At 40.0% G+C, this 19,222-nt stretch overlaps 1 protein-coding gene across 1 annotated transcript in view; it reads right to left on the reverse strand.

Moving 5' to 3' along the window:
• The window catches only part of LOC124555732 (early endosome antigen 1-like), a 207,129-nt gene that overhangs the window by 87,763 nt on the left and 100,144 nt on the right, over positions 1-19,222 (reverse strand). The window contains exon 5 of the mRNA XM_047129754.1: positions 340-556. Within this exon, the coding sequence (XP_046985710.1) occupies positions 340-556 (217 nt within the window). The remainder of the gene's footprint in view (positions 1-339; positions 557-19,222) is intronic.

Below are 19,222 nucleotides of genomic sequence, written 5' to 3' on the forward strand. Positions count from 1 at the left end.
CATCACTACCTTCTCTGGCTTTTGCTCATGAGGAGGAATGCATTGCCAATCCTCCATAGACATTCAGACACATCATTGAATGTGACTTCACCAGAGTTAAAGCAATCATAAAGGTGAAGGGTGGTTACACCCCATATTAATGTCCATTAATGTGTGTCCAGATACTTTTCATCAGATAGTGTACATTGTAACTGCAGTTACTAGCTTAAAAAATTACAGATTCTTACTAATGGATGGAAATGGCAGTGCACAGCTTGTAATGCAAGACGTTTAAGTTAGCTGTAAATAAGACATTCCCTAATGACAAACCTTTACACTGGTACTTCGAATAAAAATTACCTGTGTGCCAACTGTGCTTCAAGAACTTTGAGCCTCTCTCTCAGTGTAACCTGGTTGCTTTCTAATTCATCTGATGCAGCTTTAAGTGAAGCATTCATTTTTGCCAAATGAGCTGCTTTCTGTTCCAACTGTTCCTTTTCCGTCTCCAACCATGACTTGCTTTTCAAAGTTTCAATTAATTTTTCTTTCAATTCAGCAGGATCATTCATGTTCACCACTGTAACAAGACACACATTAACAGAATGTCAGTACTTGTCAACACCTTTCCTGTAATCATACACACATACAACAAAAATAAATATAAGAATGTGTTACTTTCACAGTTAGTGTTGAATATTCTTACTGAAGAGAGTACAGGTGAAATCAAGGAAAAATCCTATGAACATGTCTGGAAACAAACAGTTTGTGAGATATAGGCTATTTTACTTGTTCCAAGAATGTTTAGTATTCAGTGGGTCACTGTCTTCCTGTTGATGTTTATTGCTCCTTTCTTCTTGGCTGTGTTCGTGTATTTATTCTAGTAAATGTGGCGTGAAAATCAGTCACTGCATTAAAACTGTTTTCTACTTTACCCATTTCATATGTATGGTACTGAGCGTTGAAGTTCTGCAGTTCACAGACAACAATTTATTTACAGAAATGGCAGTATGCACAAAAGAGAAGAATACTAAGTTACCATGATAACATACTCCAGATGCAAATACTCAAGCAGTCATTAGCCCACAACATTGGGTTCCCTTTAGCATCAGTATGTGACCAGGAATTGTGGGTGACATTTGTAGTGCTATTTATCAACAATTTCTGAGTGACAAATTATCCTCATTACTGGAGAATGTTACCCTTTCAGAATGACAACACACTAAATATGAGATACCGCTTTTACTGAATATATTAAGCGTTATAACATTATATTTAACAATGTTGTTGAGGCATAAAAACAAATGTTAGACAGTAAATTAATTTTAAGTTATTTTTGGCTAATTATTCATTAATAAAAATCCTCTTTGCTTTAAAACAACACTTTCAAATTGCTACTGACATGACACTAAATGTTTTATGAGGAGCATGGAATAAATGAATTTGGGATACCCTATATGTCTGATCTACATATCCTTTGATCCCACTGTTAATCTTCAGCAGGGCATTACTCAAGTACTTAGTATCACCTAGCTCGGTGAAGCAGAAAAATTGTAGGTGGGGATCAACCCACCACACACACACACACACACACACACACACACACACACACACACACACACACACGTTTGCTTGTGCACACCAAGAAACCACCTTAGCATTCGGAGGGAGCACACTACTTGAAACTCTAGAGTTACTCGCCAGTTAACCAGATCTACTGATCAGCTCTAAAACAAAACCACACTTCAAGAAAGGGTCAGGGAAAGATATAGAACAGTCTCATCCTATTCTTCTTTTCCAGTCTTGTAAAGAATGTGTGACAAACTAGATGCCGCTCAGATACAAAATTTTATTGTAATATATAGAATTCTTTTGAATAATCGAATTGGTTTCCAGCAAGGGAAGAATACTGTAGATGACATAAATAACTTTGATGGGATGCTTGCTGCTGTATCCTGCTACTAATGTGTGTGAGTGCGTTGAGTGTTGTATTGCCACATGTGTGTTTGAATCACCCACCTACTATTCTGAGTCATGTGAAGTCCTGAGAGGCTTTTCCATTACTGTTCACAGGTTATGACTACAGAAATATTTGTGCGATTTGGATTGGTTTTGTGTATTACATAGTTACTAAACAACTAGCCACAAGTTTGGAACAGTTTCCGCATTTACAGTCTTTAAGTGCCATTTGATCAGGTTTATTTAGTATGGATACTGTGCTACTGGCCTGGATTGAACAGCTTACTATTGCTGTAACCACTTTGCTAGCTTCCATTAACAGACAGGGAACTGTTCCACTGGTCCATAAACCCAATTTTTCTCCATATAATGATTCAGCTGAAGACTGGGAAGCTCACAAAAAACACTCACACAGCATTTTTTTGCTTTTGGTGTGACACAACCGAATTTGTGCAAAGTCTCTTTTCTCTTGTGGATTCCACCTAAGGTGTATCAATTACTGTGTCAGCTTGCCCTCTTACAAGAACTGGCAGCTCTTATCTTTAATAACATGAGCAGTTTATTGTCTAACTACTACTGCAAACAAAGGCATCTCAGAGTGGTGCGAGTTGAATTCTGCTGATGCTGCAAGAAATCAGAGCAGTGAAACAGAGTCTCGACAGCTGAACTTCGTGGCCTTAGCCTTAAGTGTCAATTCATTACTAATGCCCGTGCAGACACTGTGGTGTGTGACGCAATTACCTGTTTCATTCCGGAAAAGGAAGTGCGCCAGAAGGCTTTACTCTGTGAAAACCACCTGTTGGCAGAAGCTCTACGAAGAGCACAATTTTTTCAAGTTTCTCGGTCATGGGTGACCAAATTGAAGCATGGGGCAACATAGCAGTAGTGTCATAAGATGTGCCCACTAGGACGACAGACAGCTTATGCGAGGAAGAGGCAATAGCAGTGGCAAACATGTGGGCCCAGTGCCGAGCAGATCAAGGCTGGCAAAAGCAGCCACAACTGCCACAGCGCCGGCATCAGCATTCTCTGTTTCCACCTTGTCCTTTCTGTTTTGTCCAGCATCAACATTCGGCGTGCTCTAAGCACTGGGCTACTTGTAATGCTTCCCAGAAGGAAGACCACATTTCTTCCTTGTGTTGTTCGCCGAGGATTGCTCAGGATATAGACACAAACATAAACTGTGTGATTCCAATGCTTGTGACTTCTCTGAAGTTTTTTTATCAAGTTAAATCTTTTTCACCATGTGCTTTGGCTACATGTCAACACTGGTACTGCAGGGACATTACTAAATTCTCAAACCAATGTGAGTTTAGGCTTGCCGCCATTGACGCTGCCCACGCGGAAGCTGGTCAGTTATAACAAACACAACATTGTGCTGTTAGGACAAGTTACAGCAACTGCCTGTTACAAGTCAGTGGTTCATTCCATTACATTTTCAGTGGCTGTGGATGCCAGTGTTGAGAACTTGTTTGGGATGGATGCATTTCAGGCATCTGGATATTCTATCAACTCAGTTCTCCTTGTGTCTGGTCAGGTACTGTATTCTCAACTGGAAATACTGTGTGAGGAGTTTTTGGAATCTTTTTCAGAAGATATAGGGGGGGGGGGGGGGGGCTACAAATATTTCTGCTCATATTTCTTTGAAATTCGCGGCTCGGCCTCATTTTTGTTGTGTGCATTCTATTCCTGCCGCCCTGAAAGATCAAGTGAAAGCAGAATTGGACAGACTTCAGTCTCTAGGGGTGGTGCAACCTGTTATGGCTAGCAAATGGTAATCTCTGCAAGTCGTAGTTTGGAAGTTGTTGGGGAAACATCGCCTCTGTGGCGACTTCAGTACTACTGTCAATGTGCAGTCGTCATGGATATGTACCCTCCCCCACACAAGAAGGAACTGTTGGCGGAAATATAGGGTGGTCATTACTTCTCTAAATTTAATTTGTCTGAAATGTATCTGCAGGTTCCTGTGGGCAAAGAGTCCTGGTGAGTTCTGGTTCCGAAAAATTCTTTTGGTCTCTGTAAATAATTTGCACTTTCCTTTGGGTGTGGCTGGCACTCCTGCTGCTTTCCAACAATTTTTAGAGCAACTGACTATGCTTGTCCAGGTTGCATTAATTACATGGTTGATACTGTTGTCATCGGCTCCTCCACAGCCAATCACTTGAAAAATTTACGCACTTTGTTTTTTTGTCTTACAGTCCACAGGCTTACAGTAAAACCTCCTGAAATCTCAGTTTTTAGAAACTTCCACTGTTTATTTGGGGTTCGAGGTCTTGCTGGATAGGGTTTGCCCTCTGCCACATCCATCTCCGCTGTTGTGTCTATTCCCTACCCCTCACCCATGAAGGGGTTTCGGGCCTTCCCAGTGAAGACAGCCTTCTACCATGTATTCCTAGTGGGGGTGGACACATTGGCCCACTCATTGCATGCCTTGTTACACAAGAATGTACCTTTCTGCTGGAGCCCGGATTGTGAATGTGCTTTTCAAATGTCGAAATCCAAACTACTCTCAGCCTGTTGTTCAGCTATGGCCTCTCCGGACCAGCACATAGTTTTGGTAACTGACATCTCACAGTACGTCCTCGGCACGATCCTAGTGCACTGATATGCTGACGGCTCCGAATGACCTGCTGCTTTCCCCTCTAAATCTCTCACTCTGGCCCAGCAACATTACTCTCAGCTGGAAAAAGAGGGTCTCGCTGTAGTCTATGATCTCCAGAAATTTCTTGCTTTTTGATATGGCTCCAACTTTCTCCTTGTTACTGACTGTAAACCCTTGGTTTCCTTGTTAAACCCTCACACTTTCTTTCTTAACAAGGGCAGCCCCATGATGATAATAATAAAACAGGATGAATACAAGGAAAAAACCTTAAAATTTCTGGAAGACAACAACATAACAAAGCTAACCAGTGACCCAACACAAAGATACCAGAAAAATACCCTAACACTCCCAAAAGATATCTCTCACATATTCACAAATCAGAAAGCAAAATGGTTGAAACAAAAGAACCCCCAAGCACCCACACTGAACAGCCTACTAAAGCTCCACAAGGTTGGCATTCCGATATGCCCCATAGTCAATTTCAGAAGTGCACCCACAAACCACTTAGGTAGAGAAATGCACACATAATTACAGAAACATTACATATACACAAATAACAGAAGCATACACAACACTGAAGAGCTGACACAACAAATCAAAGACATCAACATACCCACGACAGCCACACTCACATCATTTGACATCACATCCATGTACACCAATATCCCCAACGCAGAAACCATCAACATCATCAAACAACAATTACAAGAACAAGCCAAAATTCCCAAACTCCATATAAAAGAAATAGCTAGCATTCTAAAACGAATCACAGAGCAAAACTATTTCTCATTTGACAATCAGTTCTACTCACAAGAAGACGGGCTTCCAATGGGGTCACCAGTCAGCGGACTCCTAGCCAACATTTGTCTCAATCACATTGGAAATAAAATATTTGAAACAGTAGTAAGACCCAAACAATATCGGATAATGTACTAGTACCATTATGTAGATGACATCATATGCGTTGTAGATGAAACACCAAGTCGCATCAACAATTCCACAGTGATATAAACAAAGTACACCCAAAAATAAAATTCACCATAGAAACAGAACACGACAAAAGGTTAAACTTCCTTGACCTCACAATACACAGACACAACAACCAACACCAATTCTCTATATTCAGGAAAGTGACCACCACCAGCACAGCCATTCACAAAGATTATAATCATCCGATTAAACACAAACTAGCTGGCTTCCAATATATGTAACACAGACTGAACAAAACCCCACTCACTGAAAACAACTACAAGAATGAATTACAGACAATCAAACAAATAGCAGTAGAGAATGGATATGACAAACACTATAGATAAACTGAACCACAAAATAAAAAAGGACACCCAACACACAAAAACAAAAGCCTCCTCATCAACTTACAAACACACAGAACCCACATATGAGCACACATGAACAAGAAACACCCACAATGACAAACAAGTGGTTCATCCTCACCTACAACAACAAAGCAGTCCACAGAATAGGCAACATACTCAAAAAACAAGAGGTAAAGAAAGCCTACAGGACAGACAACTCAACACAGAGAAAACTAAGGACGACCAACACAAGCACAGACAAGCACAACACATCTGTTACTTACCAACTAACATGTCAAGACTGCAAATCAGTTTATATAGGGAGACAAGCAGAAACTTTAATATCAGATACACAGAACACAGAATAGCATTAAAAAGTAACAGCTGTCATTCCACATTTGCTGAACACCTCATGGACAAGAAACATAACCCAACAAACATCAATACTGATTTGAAAATTCTCAAATGCAGCAACAGCCCCCCCCCCCCCCCCAAAAAAAAACTAATAATGTAAGAAAATTATCAGATACAAAAAGCCATAGTGGAAGGAAAACAAGTGATAAATGAATACACAGCTCTCTGCAATGGAACTCTGTTCTCTGCCCTCAAAGAATTATTAGACAAGACCAACCTAGAGAGCTCTGAGCCCCACGCACAGTGACAGTGACAACTGAATATATAGTGTTTGACAGTGATGAATATGAGAAAACATTATGTAAACACACACACACACACACACACACACACACACACACACACACACACACACAGACAGAGAGAGAGAGAGAGAGAGAGAGAGAGAGAGAGAGAGAGAGAGAATTAATTAATTTCAGGCACAGTAATAACAATTTTCAAATCATAATTTTGGCTTAAACAATTTATCTAGTTTAAGGTGTAAGTGGTTGCAGATGACAAACTGTGGAACAAAACAGTCACTGTAGAAAAACAACACACTGGAAAAACCACACTATGTGGTAAAAAGGTATGAATTCATAATTTGCGTGTTTTTCAAATATCTATAATTATGATTTGAAAACTTATAGTTACATGTATACAAACAGTAAATAACATTCTTTAACAGATGAAAAATAAAAGCCCACTGAAGATGCTGCAACTGCAGTGAAACATGTTTGGGTTAAAAAACAAAACTGTGTTTTTTTCTAAAGGTGGACCCTATCCAAAACCATACGTACTGTTAAAGCAAATGCGGAAAAAAGAGCTTCAACCCCAAGACGATTTATTTGTAAATATGGCTACACGGCTACACTCTGAACATTTATAAGACATGAATTAGTAATTCCTATCCACCACCTTTCACACATTACAATAATACAAATTATTCTATGGAATAGAAGTAGTTCTCAAGGAGAAATTTGTTCAGTGTGTTTTCAAATTTTACTTTGCTGTCAGTCACCCATTTTATATTACTGGGTGAGTTATAACAATTTTAGCTGCAGCTTTGTGCACTCCTTTTTGTGCTAAACACAACCTTAATGTGGAGTGATGAATGTCATATTTTCCATCTGGTATTGTAAATTATGTACACCATTGCTCCTCTTGAACTGTACAAAGTTCATGAGGGAATAAATATAATGTGAAGCAGTAGTCAGAAGGCCCAAAACCTTGAACAGATGCCTACAAGACAATAGTGAGCGAGCACCACATATAATTCTTACAGCATGTTTTTGAGCAATGAAGACTTTCTTTCTTAAAGATGAGTTGCCCCAAAACACTATTCCGCATTACTGAATGAAAATGTACAAAATAAGTCAACTTAGTGATATGTCTCTCACCAATATTTGCAATGACTCTAAATGCAAAAGTGGCTGAACTAAGTTGTTTTAGAAGTTACAAAATGTACTATTTCCAGTTCAAATTCTCATGAATATGGACACCTAAGAAGTTTCCACCCTATTTATTATTTCCTCACTATGTGTTGCCCTTATCATTGGTGTAGTAGCTCTAGATGTGCAAAACAGAACATGTGGTGTCTTTTTAAAGTTGAGGGCGAGACCATTCACAGAAAACCAGTCAATTTCTTCTGCTTCTGTATGTATACTTGGACTGATTACAGTAATAGTGTCATCTGCAAAAATAATTGATTCTGCTTGTTGTATATTAGATGCAAGGTTGTTTACATACTGGGTGTCCGTATTTAAAGTTCCAGTTTCAAAACACAGTAGAAAGACAACCACTGCTCAGAATGAAGTAAAATTTGAGCAGCATATTATTGATGTAGCAGGGAAGCATCAAGGAACAAAACAGTAATGAAAATTTTACCAATAGATGATGATGTAAGCTTCTTAACGTAAATGGAGTCAGCTAGAAATGAGAGATGAATCGAAATAGGATTACTATGGTTTGAATTGTGCATTATACCATCTGTATTCTTCAGTGTGCATGACTACGCAAATTCAGCAGTCAACAGTTGTGCCACTGTCAGTTAGGTAAGCCCATCCACCACATCAAAGTCACACCACATCGAATGGGAAAAATTGTGGCACTGTTAGTTAGGTAAGCCCATCCACCACGGCAAGGTCGTACCACATCGGATGGGAAAGATCAGTTTTTAATTTTCCTGGCACCACACAATGCACCAAAAGCAAAATGAGATCAGTTTCTAACTGTCATGAGACTGGTGGAAGACATGTTCAATATCTGTCCACAGCTTTCTACTACAAGTTCAATTTGAGAAATGGCATGTTCCACAACAGATCAGAGTGTGTCAGGGTTCACATTCAGGATGAATTGCCAGTGTATGCCTTCAATTCAGCTACATTTGTAATAACTGGAGGACTGAACACACCATCTTTTTGGTAACCCCACAGCTGGAAGACACACGTATTAAGATCTGGTGATCTGGACGGGCAGTGTAGGGAAATGATGAGTGATAATTCTAGCATTCTGGAATACCCCTGCAGCTGTCACTTCACTGGCTGCACAATGTCTTCCATAAAACTGATCCTACCCAGACATGCACGCTGTTGAAGGCTTGGAATCATGTTGGTGCAAAAAAGGCTCTCATAGCATTTACCAGTGATGGTACAGGTAACAGGACTTGCAAGACTCATCTCCTCGAAAAAATACAGCCCTGTGATAAATGAAGGCATCAACCTGCACCACACAGTTACCTTTAAAGAATGAAGTGGTACTGGTTGTTGTGCATGAAGATTCTCTGTTGTTCATATTATGCAATTCTGCATATTAACATGTCCTTCGAGATGGAAATGGGCTTTGTCTGTCCACAGAATGTTGCATGGCCATTCATTGCTCACTTTCATGCAAGAAAGAAATTCCAGAGCAAACATTTGCCTTGCTGGCAGCTCAACAGGATGTAACTCCTGAACATGGGTGAATTTGGATAGCAATGCAGGTTTTTCCATAGGATTTTGTGCACTATGCTTGCAGGCAAGTCCACTCTTCGGGCAATTCCCTGTACACTGCATGTTTGCACACCACTGCTCGACCCCTCCTGCAACACTGTGGACACATCTCTAACAGAGGTCAGATCAACTGCTTTCCTCTCTCAACACATTGCACTTCATAGTAGCTGTCTTTTTTGAATTTTGTAATCATTTCCTCCAAATCCTTAGCAGACATTAAACCAATGACTTCTTTTCATACCCTCGAGTGTCCAGAACTTACTTCTACAGGGTACTTTACCAGCAGCATACGATCCTTCATGTACAAAGCCATGCTGGGCACCTTGATGCAAACAGGGACAGCCATGTGCTGCACAGCTGTTGATGTGGACATTCTGATGCTCCCAGTGCCATCTATTGGCCAAATTCTCTCTCTCTCTCTCTCTCTCTCTCTCTCTCTCTCTCTCTCTCTCTCTCTGTCCCCCCCCCCCCTCCCCCTACCCCTCCATAACACCTCCCCTTGCGTCAGTAATATGCTGTTCAAATTTGACGTCATTCTGAGCAGTGGTTCTCTTTCTACAGTGTTTTGAAACTGGAACTTTTATTATGGACACCCTGTATATGAGGAACAATAGTGGACCTAAGATTGAGCCTTGGGGACCCCCATGCATGATTTCTCCCCAGGCACAATAATTTCCACAGACTACATTGGCTGAATTATGAACTACAACTTTCTGATTTCTTTTGGTTAAATATGACATTATCCACTGTACCATCAATCCCATAAAACTCCAATTTATCCAGGGGAATACTGTGATTGGTTGGTTGGTTATGTGTTTGGTTGATTTGGGAGGGAGGGGACCAAACAGCAAAGTCATTGGTCCCATCAGATTAGGGAAGGATGAGGAAGGAAGTTGGCCGTGCCCTTTTAAAGGAACCATCCTGGCATTCGTATGAAGCAACTCTGGGAAACCACGGAAAACCTATATCAGATTGACTGGACATGGGTTTGTCATTTGTCCTTCTGAATCGGAGTCTAGTGTGCTAACCAATGCACCACCTCACTCAGTGACAATACTGTGATTCACACAGCCAAATGCCTTACATAGGTTGCAGAAAATATCACCTGGCACTATTTCATTATTTACTGCTTGTAAAATTTGGTGAGTGACCACATAAATGACATTCTTATAAGGGAACCTTCCCATCGCACCCCCCTCAGATTTAGTTATAATTTGGCACAGTGGATAGGCCTTGAAAAACTGAACACAGATCAATCGAGAAAACAGGAAGAAGTTGTGTGGAACTACGAAAAAATAAGCAAAATATACTGAGTAGTCCATGGGTAACATAGGCAACATCAAGGATAATATGAGCACTGGCACGCCATGGTCCCGTGGTTAGCGTGAACAGCTGCGGAGCGAGAGGTCCTTGGTTCAAGTCTTCCCTCGGCTGAAAATTTTACTTTCTTTACTTACGCAAAGTTATGATCTGTCCGTTCGTTCATTGACGTCTCTGTTCACTGTAATAAGTTTAGTGTCTGTGTTTTGCGACCGCAACGCAAAACCGTGCGATTAGTAGACGAAAGGACGTGCCTCTCCAATGGGAACCGAAAACATTTGATCGCAAGGTCATAGGTCAACCGATTCCTCCACAGGAAAAAACACGTCTGATATATTCTACACGACACTGGTGACGACATGTGTGTCACATGACAGGAATATGTTGTAGACTCACCTAACTTGCACACTTGGCGAATGGGTAAAAAGATTCTTCTACCTTGCCCGATTTAGGTTTTCTTGTGGATGTGATAATCACTTCCAAAAAATTGATGAAAACATAAGAGTGTGTCACATAAACTTCAACAAATGAATGCAACAGTTTCACAGTCGCACAGTTTTCTCTGTGCTCTGTCAAAACATATGTTTTTAAGGTTTTCAAATTTTTCCGTGTGTAGACCGTCAAATCCTGCATATGTCCAAGCAAATCTGAACATGTACTGGAATTTTGCACGGCGAAGTTGATTATGTGTGAGTGCCTGAACTCTGATAATTGTCTGAAAATAAAAAATTTTCACCCGAGGGAAGACTCGAACCAAGGACCTCTCGTTCCGCAGCTGCTGACGCTAACCACGGGACCACGGCGCTCTTGTGCTCAGATCGTCCTTGATGTCGCCTATGTTTCCTATGGACTGCTTAGTTTGTATATTTAGCTTATTGTTTCATAGTCCACACAATTTCTTCCTGTTTTCTAGATTGATCTGTGTACAATTTTTCAAGGCCTATCGATTGTGCCAACTTATAACTGAATCTGAGGGGGGTGCGATGGGGAGGTTCCCTTGTTAGTAGAGCAACTCTTCTGAAAAACAAACTGTGAGTTGCTGAGGATATTGTTGGTCAGCTCAGATATTAGTTTAGAATACAAAACTTTCTCAAAAATTTTGGAAAATGATGTGGACAGTAAAACAGATCGGTAATTATTGACACCTATCCAATCACCTTTATTAAAGAGGGGTTTGACAATGGCATATTTTAGTCTTCCTGTAAAAATGCTTTGAGTTTGTGATGCAGTACATATTTCAGGTAAGACAGGGCTTATTATATGGGAGCAAATCTTTAGTACTTTATTGGAAACACCATCAAAACCAGATGTGCTTTTATGTTTAACTGGATATATAATTTTCTTAATTTTGAAAGGAGAAGTTGGAGATACATTAGTATGATGGAATTTTATGAGAGTTGCTTTTTCAACATGCTGCTGTGATTTTTCTCTTGAATTGTTTGTCCATATGCTTTCTACTACATTTAAGAAACGATTATTAAATATATCTGCTACCTGTGACTCATCATTTATAACTCTTTCATTCGGTTCAGACGTGATGTTATCCCGTTCTGCAGCTAGTTGTTCTGTCTCTCATTTTAGTACATTCCATACAGCCTTAAATCTGTTGCCAGAATTACCGATTTCTGATATTATGTGCTAGTTCCTTGATTTTTAATAACTTTCATTAGTAATTTTGAGTAACTTTTGTAGTGTACAATTTTTACTTGTTGTTGCTAACTGATAATTTCCCTTTTCCTTTCACATACTTTAACCCCTGTAGTTTCCCATGGTCTTTTACATAATTCTTTACTGTCCTTTCTGTTTAGCTTAGGCAGAAAGCTATATTCAAATAATGATATGAATTTCTCATGGAATAGATTAAATATAATGTTAGCATTTTGTTCATTATAATTTTCATCCTGGGTCATCTCTTGTAAATTATTTTTAAAAACATTTGTCCTGGCATCATTACTTATTCTAACTCATTTCCACTTAGGAGTATCCACACTGTAAAGCACAATCTTATTTATCCTAATTGCGCATCATGACCAGAGAGAGCATATGTTACTGTGTACACAGTTATTTTTTGCTTTGAGCGTCACCAAAGAAAACATTATCAATTAAGGTCCTACTGTCTTTATCCACATGTGTAGGAAAGTTAAGTACTGAGACCAAACTTTAGGATCAAATAATGCTTCCAGATATAAAAATATTAGAAATCTCCAAATAAACAAGATTAATATGGAATTGGTATGTCTTTGTCTTAGAGCCAGGATATGCTACAGTTCTAGAAGCTTATAAACAACATTCCATACGTAGACAAGGCTGCTCGTTTATTTTTTATTTTTGCCAGACTGGTATTGGGCCATTTGCCCATTGTCAGCACTCATACAATTTGTTTGTGTGTCCCCAGAGTTTTTGGAGATTTTAATTTAATTAACGTAAAAGTAAAATTTACTTTAACTGAAGTAAAATATATCATTCAACTTAATGAAGGTTATAGGATACTGAATACAAAACACCTCTGGAAGTTGAAGACAATATGGATGCGGTGCCCATGGAAACAACTCTGCTACAGATCCCAACAGCAGCACATCAACAGGGATCACAGACTTGTCATTAAAACACTGTACAAACACTGAATGTTCACTGGCCACATCACTACATGGTTATCACTTCTGATGCACAGATGGATCATCTTATGATGGGCTACACACTACACCGACTTTATGGATACATCAGAGAATATAACACTTTCCACTGCTGATGAACATCAGCAACTCCATCCAATTATGTATCAGCACAATTAATATCAATAACTGTGATTTAACAAGTTACTGGTAACAGATTAAGAAACTGACATTGCAGTGTCTCTAGTAACAAGAGTAGTGTTAAAAACTACTGTAATTCATTCTTATTAAATTTAAGCCAGTGCACTATTTAGCAGACTGCAAATGACCAGCTAGGAGCCGCTCTCTCAAACATATCATATACACGCATAAAAAAATGATTTGCATCACCTCGGTTCCGAGAGTTCCGGAACCTGTACAGAAAATTGGAATAGAGAACAACATAAACATCATTTCTGCCCTTTTTACTGCTCATGAAAACCATACATAGCATGTTGTACCACCATACAGTGAGACCTTTAGAGGTGGTGGTCCAGATTGCTGTACACCTCAGTACCTCTAATACCCAGTAGCACGTCCTCTTGCATTGACGCGTGGCTGTATTTGTTGTGGCATACTATCCACATGTTCATCATGGCACTGTTAGTCTAGATTATCCCACTCCTCAATGGAAATTTGGCGTAGATCCCTCAGAGTGGTTGGTGGGTAACGTTGTCCATAAGCAGCCCTTTTCAATCTATCCCATGCATGTTCGATAGGGTTCATGTCTGGAGAACATGCTGGCCACTATAGATGAGCAATGTCATTATCCTGAAGGAAGTCATTCACAAGATGTGCATGATAGGGGCGTGAACTGTCATCCACGTAGACGAATGCCTCGCCAATATGCCGCTGATATGGTTGCACTATTGGCTGGAGAATGGCATTCATGTATCGTACAGCTGTTACATGCCTTCCATGACAACCAGCGGCGTACATCGGCCCCACATAATGCCACCCCAAAACAGCAGGGAACCTCCACATTGCTGCACTCACTGGACTGTGTGTCTAAGGCGTTCAGCTTGACCGGGTTGCCTCCAAACACCTCTCCGACGATTCCCTGGTTGAAGGCATATGCGACACTCAACGGTGAAGAGAATGCAATGCCAATCCTGGGCGGTCCATTCGACATTTTGTTGCGCCCATCTGTACTGCGCTGCATGGTGTCGTGGTGCAAAGATGGACCTCGGCATGGATGTCGGGAGTGAAGTTGCACATCATGCAGCCTATTGCACACAGTTTGAGTCACAATACGATGTCCTGTGGCTGCATGAAAAGCATTATTCAACATGGTGGCATTATTACTGACAGGGTTTCTTTGAGCCATAATCCATAGGTAGCGGCCATCCACTGTAGTAGTATCCCTTGGGCAGCCTGAGCGAGGCATGTGTTCGACAGTTCCTGTCTCTCTGTATCTCCTCCATGTCTGAACAACATCGCTTTGATTCACTCCGAGACGCCAGGACACTTCCCTTGTTGAGAGCCCTTCCTGGCACAAAGTGACAATGTGGACACGATCGAAACATGGTATTGACCGTCTAGCCATGGTTGAACTACAGACATCATGAGCCGTGTACCTCCTCCCTGGTGCAGTGACTGGAACTGATTCATTGTCGGACCCCCTCCATCTAATAGGTGCTGCTCACGCATGGTTGTTTACATCTTTGGGTGGGTTTAGTGGCATCTCTGAACAGTCAAAGGGACTGTGTCTGTGATACAATATCCACAGTCAACATCTATCTTCAGGAGTTCTGGGAACCAGGGTGATGCAAAACTTGTTTTGATGTGTGTATATGTAGGCTATAAACTGACTCATTCCATCTAATTTTAGCATGGACATTCAGTACTACTTATATTAGTACGTTTTGCAGGAAATAGTGTGGATTCAGAAATTGTGGTGTTCATAGATAAAATAATATACTGCAGAATAAATCAACATAATATGTGAAATTTTTCTGGAGTATTTTCAACACTGCACTGCAACTGGTTATATCAGCAATGGTGAAAATAGGAAGTTTACACTGGATACTCGACTATACAGGTGATTGCAGATGATCTGTAACTTAGAAGAATGAAGAAATGCTATGGTCAGTTTTTTGCTGTGAAGTTTAATAGTGTCAAAGTGCCAGCAAAAAGTGTCATGCAACACTTAGTCTGAAAATGGCATCAGATAGGATCTGTTTTGAACAAGTCAAAAAACATTTAGAAACGTGCCCACACACCAGTAAATGTGGCTACATTTCATCAGAAAATGCTTGAGCGTCCTACCAAATCAATCTGAAACTGGCTGCAAGAGACAGGCATATCACATTGATCATGCTGATGAACACTCCAACTGGACTTGCACATGCATCCCTATCGAGTGCCTGTTGTTGTTATATTAAAACTAGCAGATGCTCCTCAGTGTCTCCAATTTTGTGAGTGGCTGTTTACCGAGATAACAATGGACATGGATCTGTTCTTTATGTCTGATGAAGCCTGGGTTAATCCAAGTGGTTATGTCAGCTCACACAGTCATAGGTTCTGGGCAGCAGAGAATCTGCACAACTTCCACGAAACACCATTGCATGATCAAAAGGTTGGGGTAGGGTGTGGTGTGCGGTGTCTGCACGTGGTATTATTATTGGTCCCATCTTCTTTCATCAGATGCTGACTTTGACATGTTACATTGTCAAGATTTTGAAACCATTTGTGGAAGATTAATGGAAAAGGAAAAGACATACAGTTAATTCCAGAAGGATAGAGCAACTGCCCATACAGCCAGCTGAACCTTGGAGTACATTTACACAATATTCATGCCAGACAGATTTGGTAGCAGAGGTCAGTCTGGTCGTTGCCATAGCTGGTCACACAGGTCACCGGATTTGTCAGTATGCAATTACTTTGTGTGGGGAGCGCTCAGGTCTAAGGTGTATCTCAACAACCATAATAGTCTTTACAACTGCAGCAGAACATTTTGGATGAAACTGTATCAACTCCAGCAGTCCAGCTTCGATCTGCCTACAGCAACTTGCGGGCCAGAGCCCAAATGTGCCAAGAGATGACTGGTGGTCACTTTCAACATCTGTAATAGTCAGGTTAGTACTGTATTACCTTTCCTCTGCTGTGTTCTTTGTACCCTAGAGCTCTGTTCTCCAAGTCACTTTTATTTACCCCACCCCATAAAATAATGCAAATAGCTCACACTTACAAAACTACCCACATAGCCCAGGGTTTATAACGGAAAAAGATGTCATGGCTGTCAGCTCTTTATCACCGGTAATGCGAGATGTCGCACCACCTCTGGCAGGGACTCACTGTTTCACGGCCCAGGTGACCTCATTAACAACCACACTTGTGGAGGATGGGCCACATCAATGGCACTGCTGTTGCCAAGCTATATACATAAGTCCCTCTGCCACACATGCAGCATGTGCCCCTATCAGAGCACAACATGCCACAGATGTGGCAAACAGGGATACTTGTGAGACATATGTTGTAGAAGCTCGAATGCAGATATAACCTATGTCAATGCATCAATTGACTGATAAATCTTGCTTTGGAATATGGAGTTCTGTTAGCCTGCTTTGTTTTTGAGCAGCAGCCTGTATATATTTCTTGATGTAAATAAATTGGGGTGAGTACTTGCTAACGCATGTGTAACTTGCCTTTTACAAAAGTCTCAATACAAAAATTTGTAGAAAAAATAGAACACCTCTTTATAGGAGTCAATGATGACATTAACTTTTTCCACAGAAACTAACAATCTGACAGTGACATATTCTGTATGAAACTTACAAAAAATGCCTGCAATTGTAATAAGAGACACAGTTGAACTCTAAGAAGATTGAGATGCATGAAACAAATGGTGTACGGCAGTAACAGAAAACTATCGGTTTTGTTCACTCTTTGGTCTAATAATAAGGGAATGAAGGAGGCAATGGGGTAAGTTAAATCATCCCCCCCCTCCCCCTTCCCAGAAAAATCCCTTCCCCCAGAGCTGCTACAAAACTGTGTTCTCAATGAACTTCCCAACTATCATTCCTGCTTCCATATATTCAGAACCACAGCCCACTGAACTACTACATTCAAACATTAAAACTGAGATAGCTTCTGGTAGTACATACCCTAAATAGATAGATCTATAGACATGGACTTCTATTAATAATGAATTTTAAATTTCACCCTGGTATCATTACAGGTCACTTCCATTAACAACAAATCCAACAATTGCTACAGCAGGATCATTATTGTCACTACAAAAAGCAAATTCCATCATGCCATAGTTAAGAACAGTGCAGAGGGGCAAATCAAATTAACAGCTATGAGTATTGTACAATGCTACTTTGGGATGAGGTAATAGTTAATAAAATTCATTCCAAGCTTATTAACAAATAATTATCATTACTACACAGTTACACAATGAGTCTTTAAACAGTAGCATATTCATCATTATCACAACCAACACATCTGACCTCTTCAGCACAGTGTTAATGTGAAGATCAGAAACTAAGAAACTTCCAGTGCACAGATGATTTACAACACACGTTGTTAAGAAAGAAATGAGTAACCGAGTTTAAAAAATTTAACGAATTTAATGAGAAGTAAGATTTGTATCACTACGTCCACAATTCTAAATACATAGTTACAGCAAATAAATGTACAGTAGTTTAAAATGAAATGTATTGTATTATGAGATACACACACACACACACACACACACACACACACACACACACACACACCAAAAAAGCATACATGGTGCTGAATACAGACATTCACTGAGTTCTAATAACAGAGTTACAAAACTGATAAAAAGGGGGGCAGGAGCAGTGCAAATCAAAGAAAGCTATAATACAGCTGACACTTGTATGTAAAATAAATTTAAATAAAAGTAGCTGTGGACTCAGAACACCTTCAGGCCACAAGCACTGCAATACAATACAATACAATACAACAGTAATATATATTCAGAGAGAATACTGCAAAAAGAGATGGTAACACAGTTTGAAACATCTGGAATAAAAGCTGCAATAACAACAAAATAAAATGTTATACCCATGATGGTAGCTGCTGGCAGAGGATGGAGCAATATCTATAAGAACACTGACATCAGCTGCGAATAAGGCAGCATTACTCACAAATATGTACTGTAAGCCCCACCCATTATGACATTATATCACTGACAACCAATCATGTACTTATTGTTTGAGATATGTTACATTAAATGGTACAGTTAAAATTTACAAGAAAAACAGATGAAAATTAGAACAAAAACTACATACATAATGTGCAAAACAACTTTTTAAAATAAAGAAATGCAATAAGACATGATTTCATCAGTTTTGTGTGTAGACTGCTCTCCATGGGCATTTGTATGAACTCACTCAAAGTAATCATAGCAAAGATGGCTGCATTGCTGTATTGGTTACCATGGCAATGGCTTGCCAATATCAATAGTTATGCTCCAGCACAGCCCACCAAAGACACCGTGGTAAAGGACTGAATGCTGAGGAGGTGGCAGCTATCTAATAGCTTGGAAGTTAATCACCATGTTTCAGGTTCAACAGATGACAGTAACATAGAAACTAACTGCCATAATCTGGCCTAGAGTGACTAGAGTGGTCAGAAGAAACAGCTGAACTGATCACGCAAGGATTGTACACTATGGTCGAACAATTTGATTATAAAACTTTGACAAGTGCTGGCTTCAAAATCTCACTGTACTGCTTAGCATTACACAGAATGTTTCCTATAATATAATAGGGCAATGGCTTTATAAACAAATTCTGTGTGAGAAGTAAGTTCCTCCAAATGTTTAAAAAACAAAAACAAAATGTAAAATCTTCACCATGTTCACTGGAGACAAATGGTTCAAATGGCTCTGAGCACTATGGGACTTAACATCTATGGTCATCAGTCCCCTAGAACTTAGAACTACTTAAACCTAACTAACCTAAGGACATCACACAACACCCAGTCATCACGAGGCAGAAAAAATACTGGAGACAGAAACTCATGTAATAAAGGAAGTAC

This window comes from Schistocerca americana, chromosome X (genome assembly GCF_021461395.2).
Source record: "Schistocerca americana isolate TAMUIC-IGC-003095 chromosome X, iqSchAmer2.1, whole genome shotgun sequence".
NCBI lineage: Eukaryota > Metazoa > Arthropoda > Insecta > Orthoptera > Acrididae > Schistocerca > Schistocerca americana.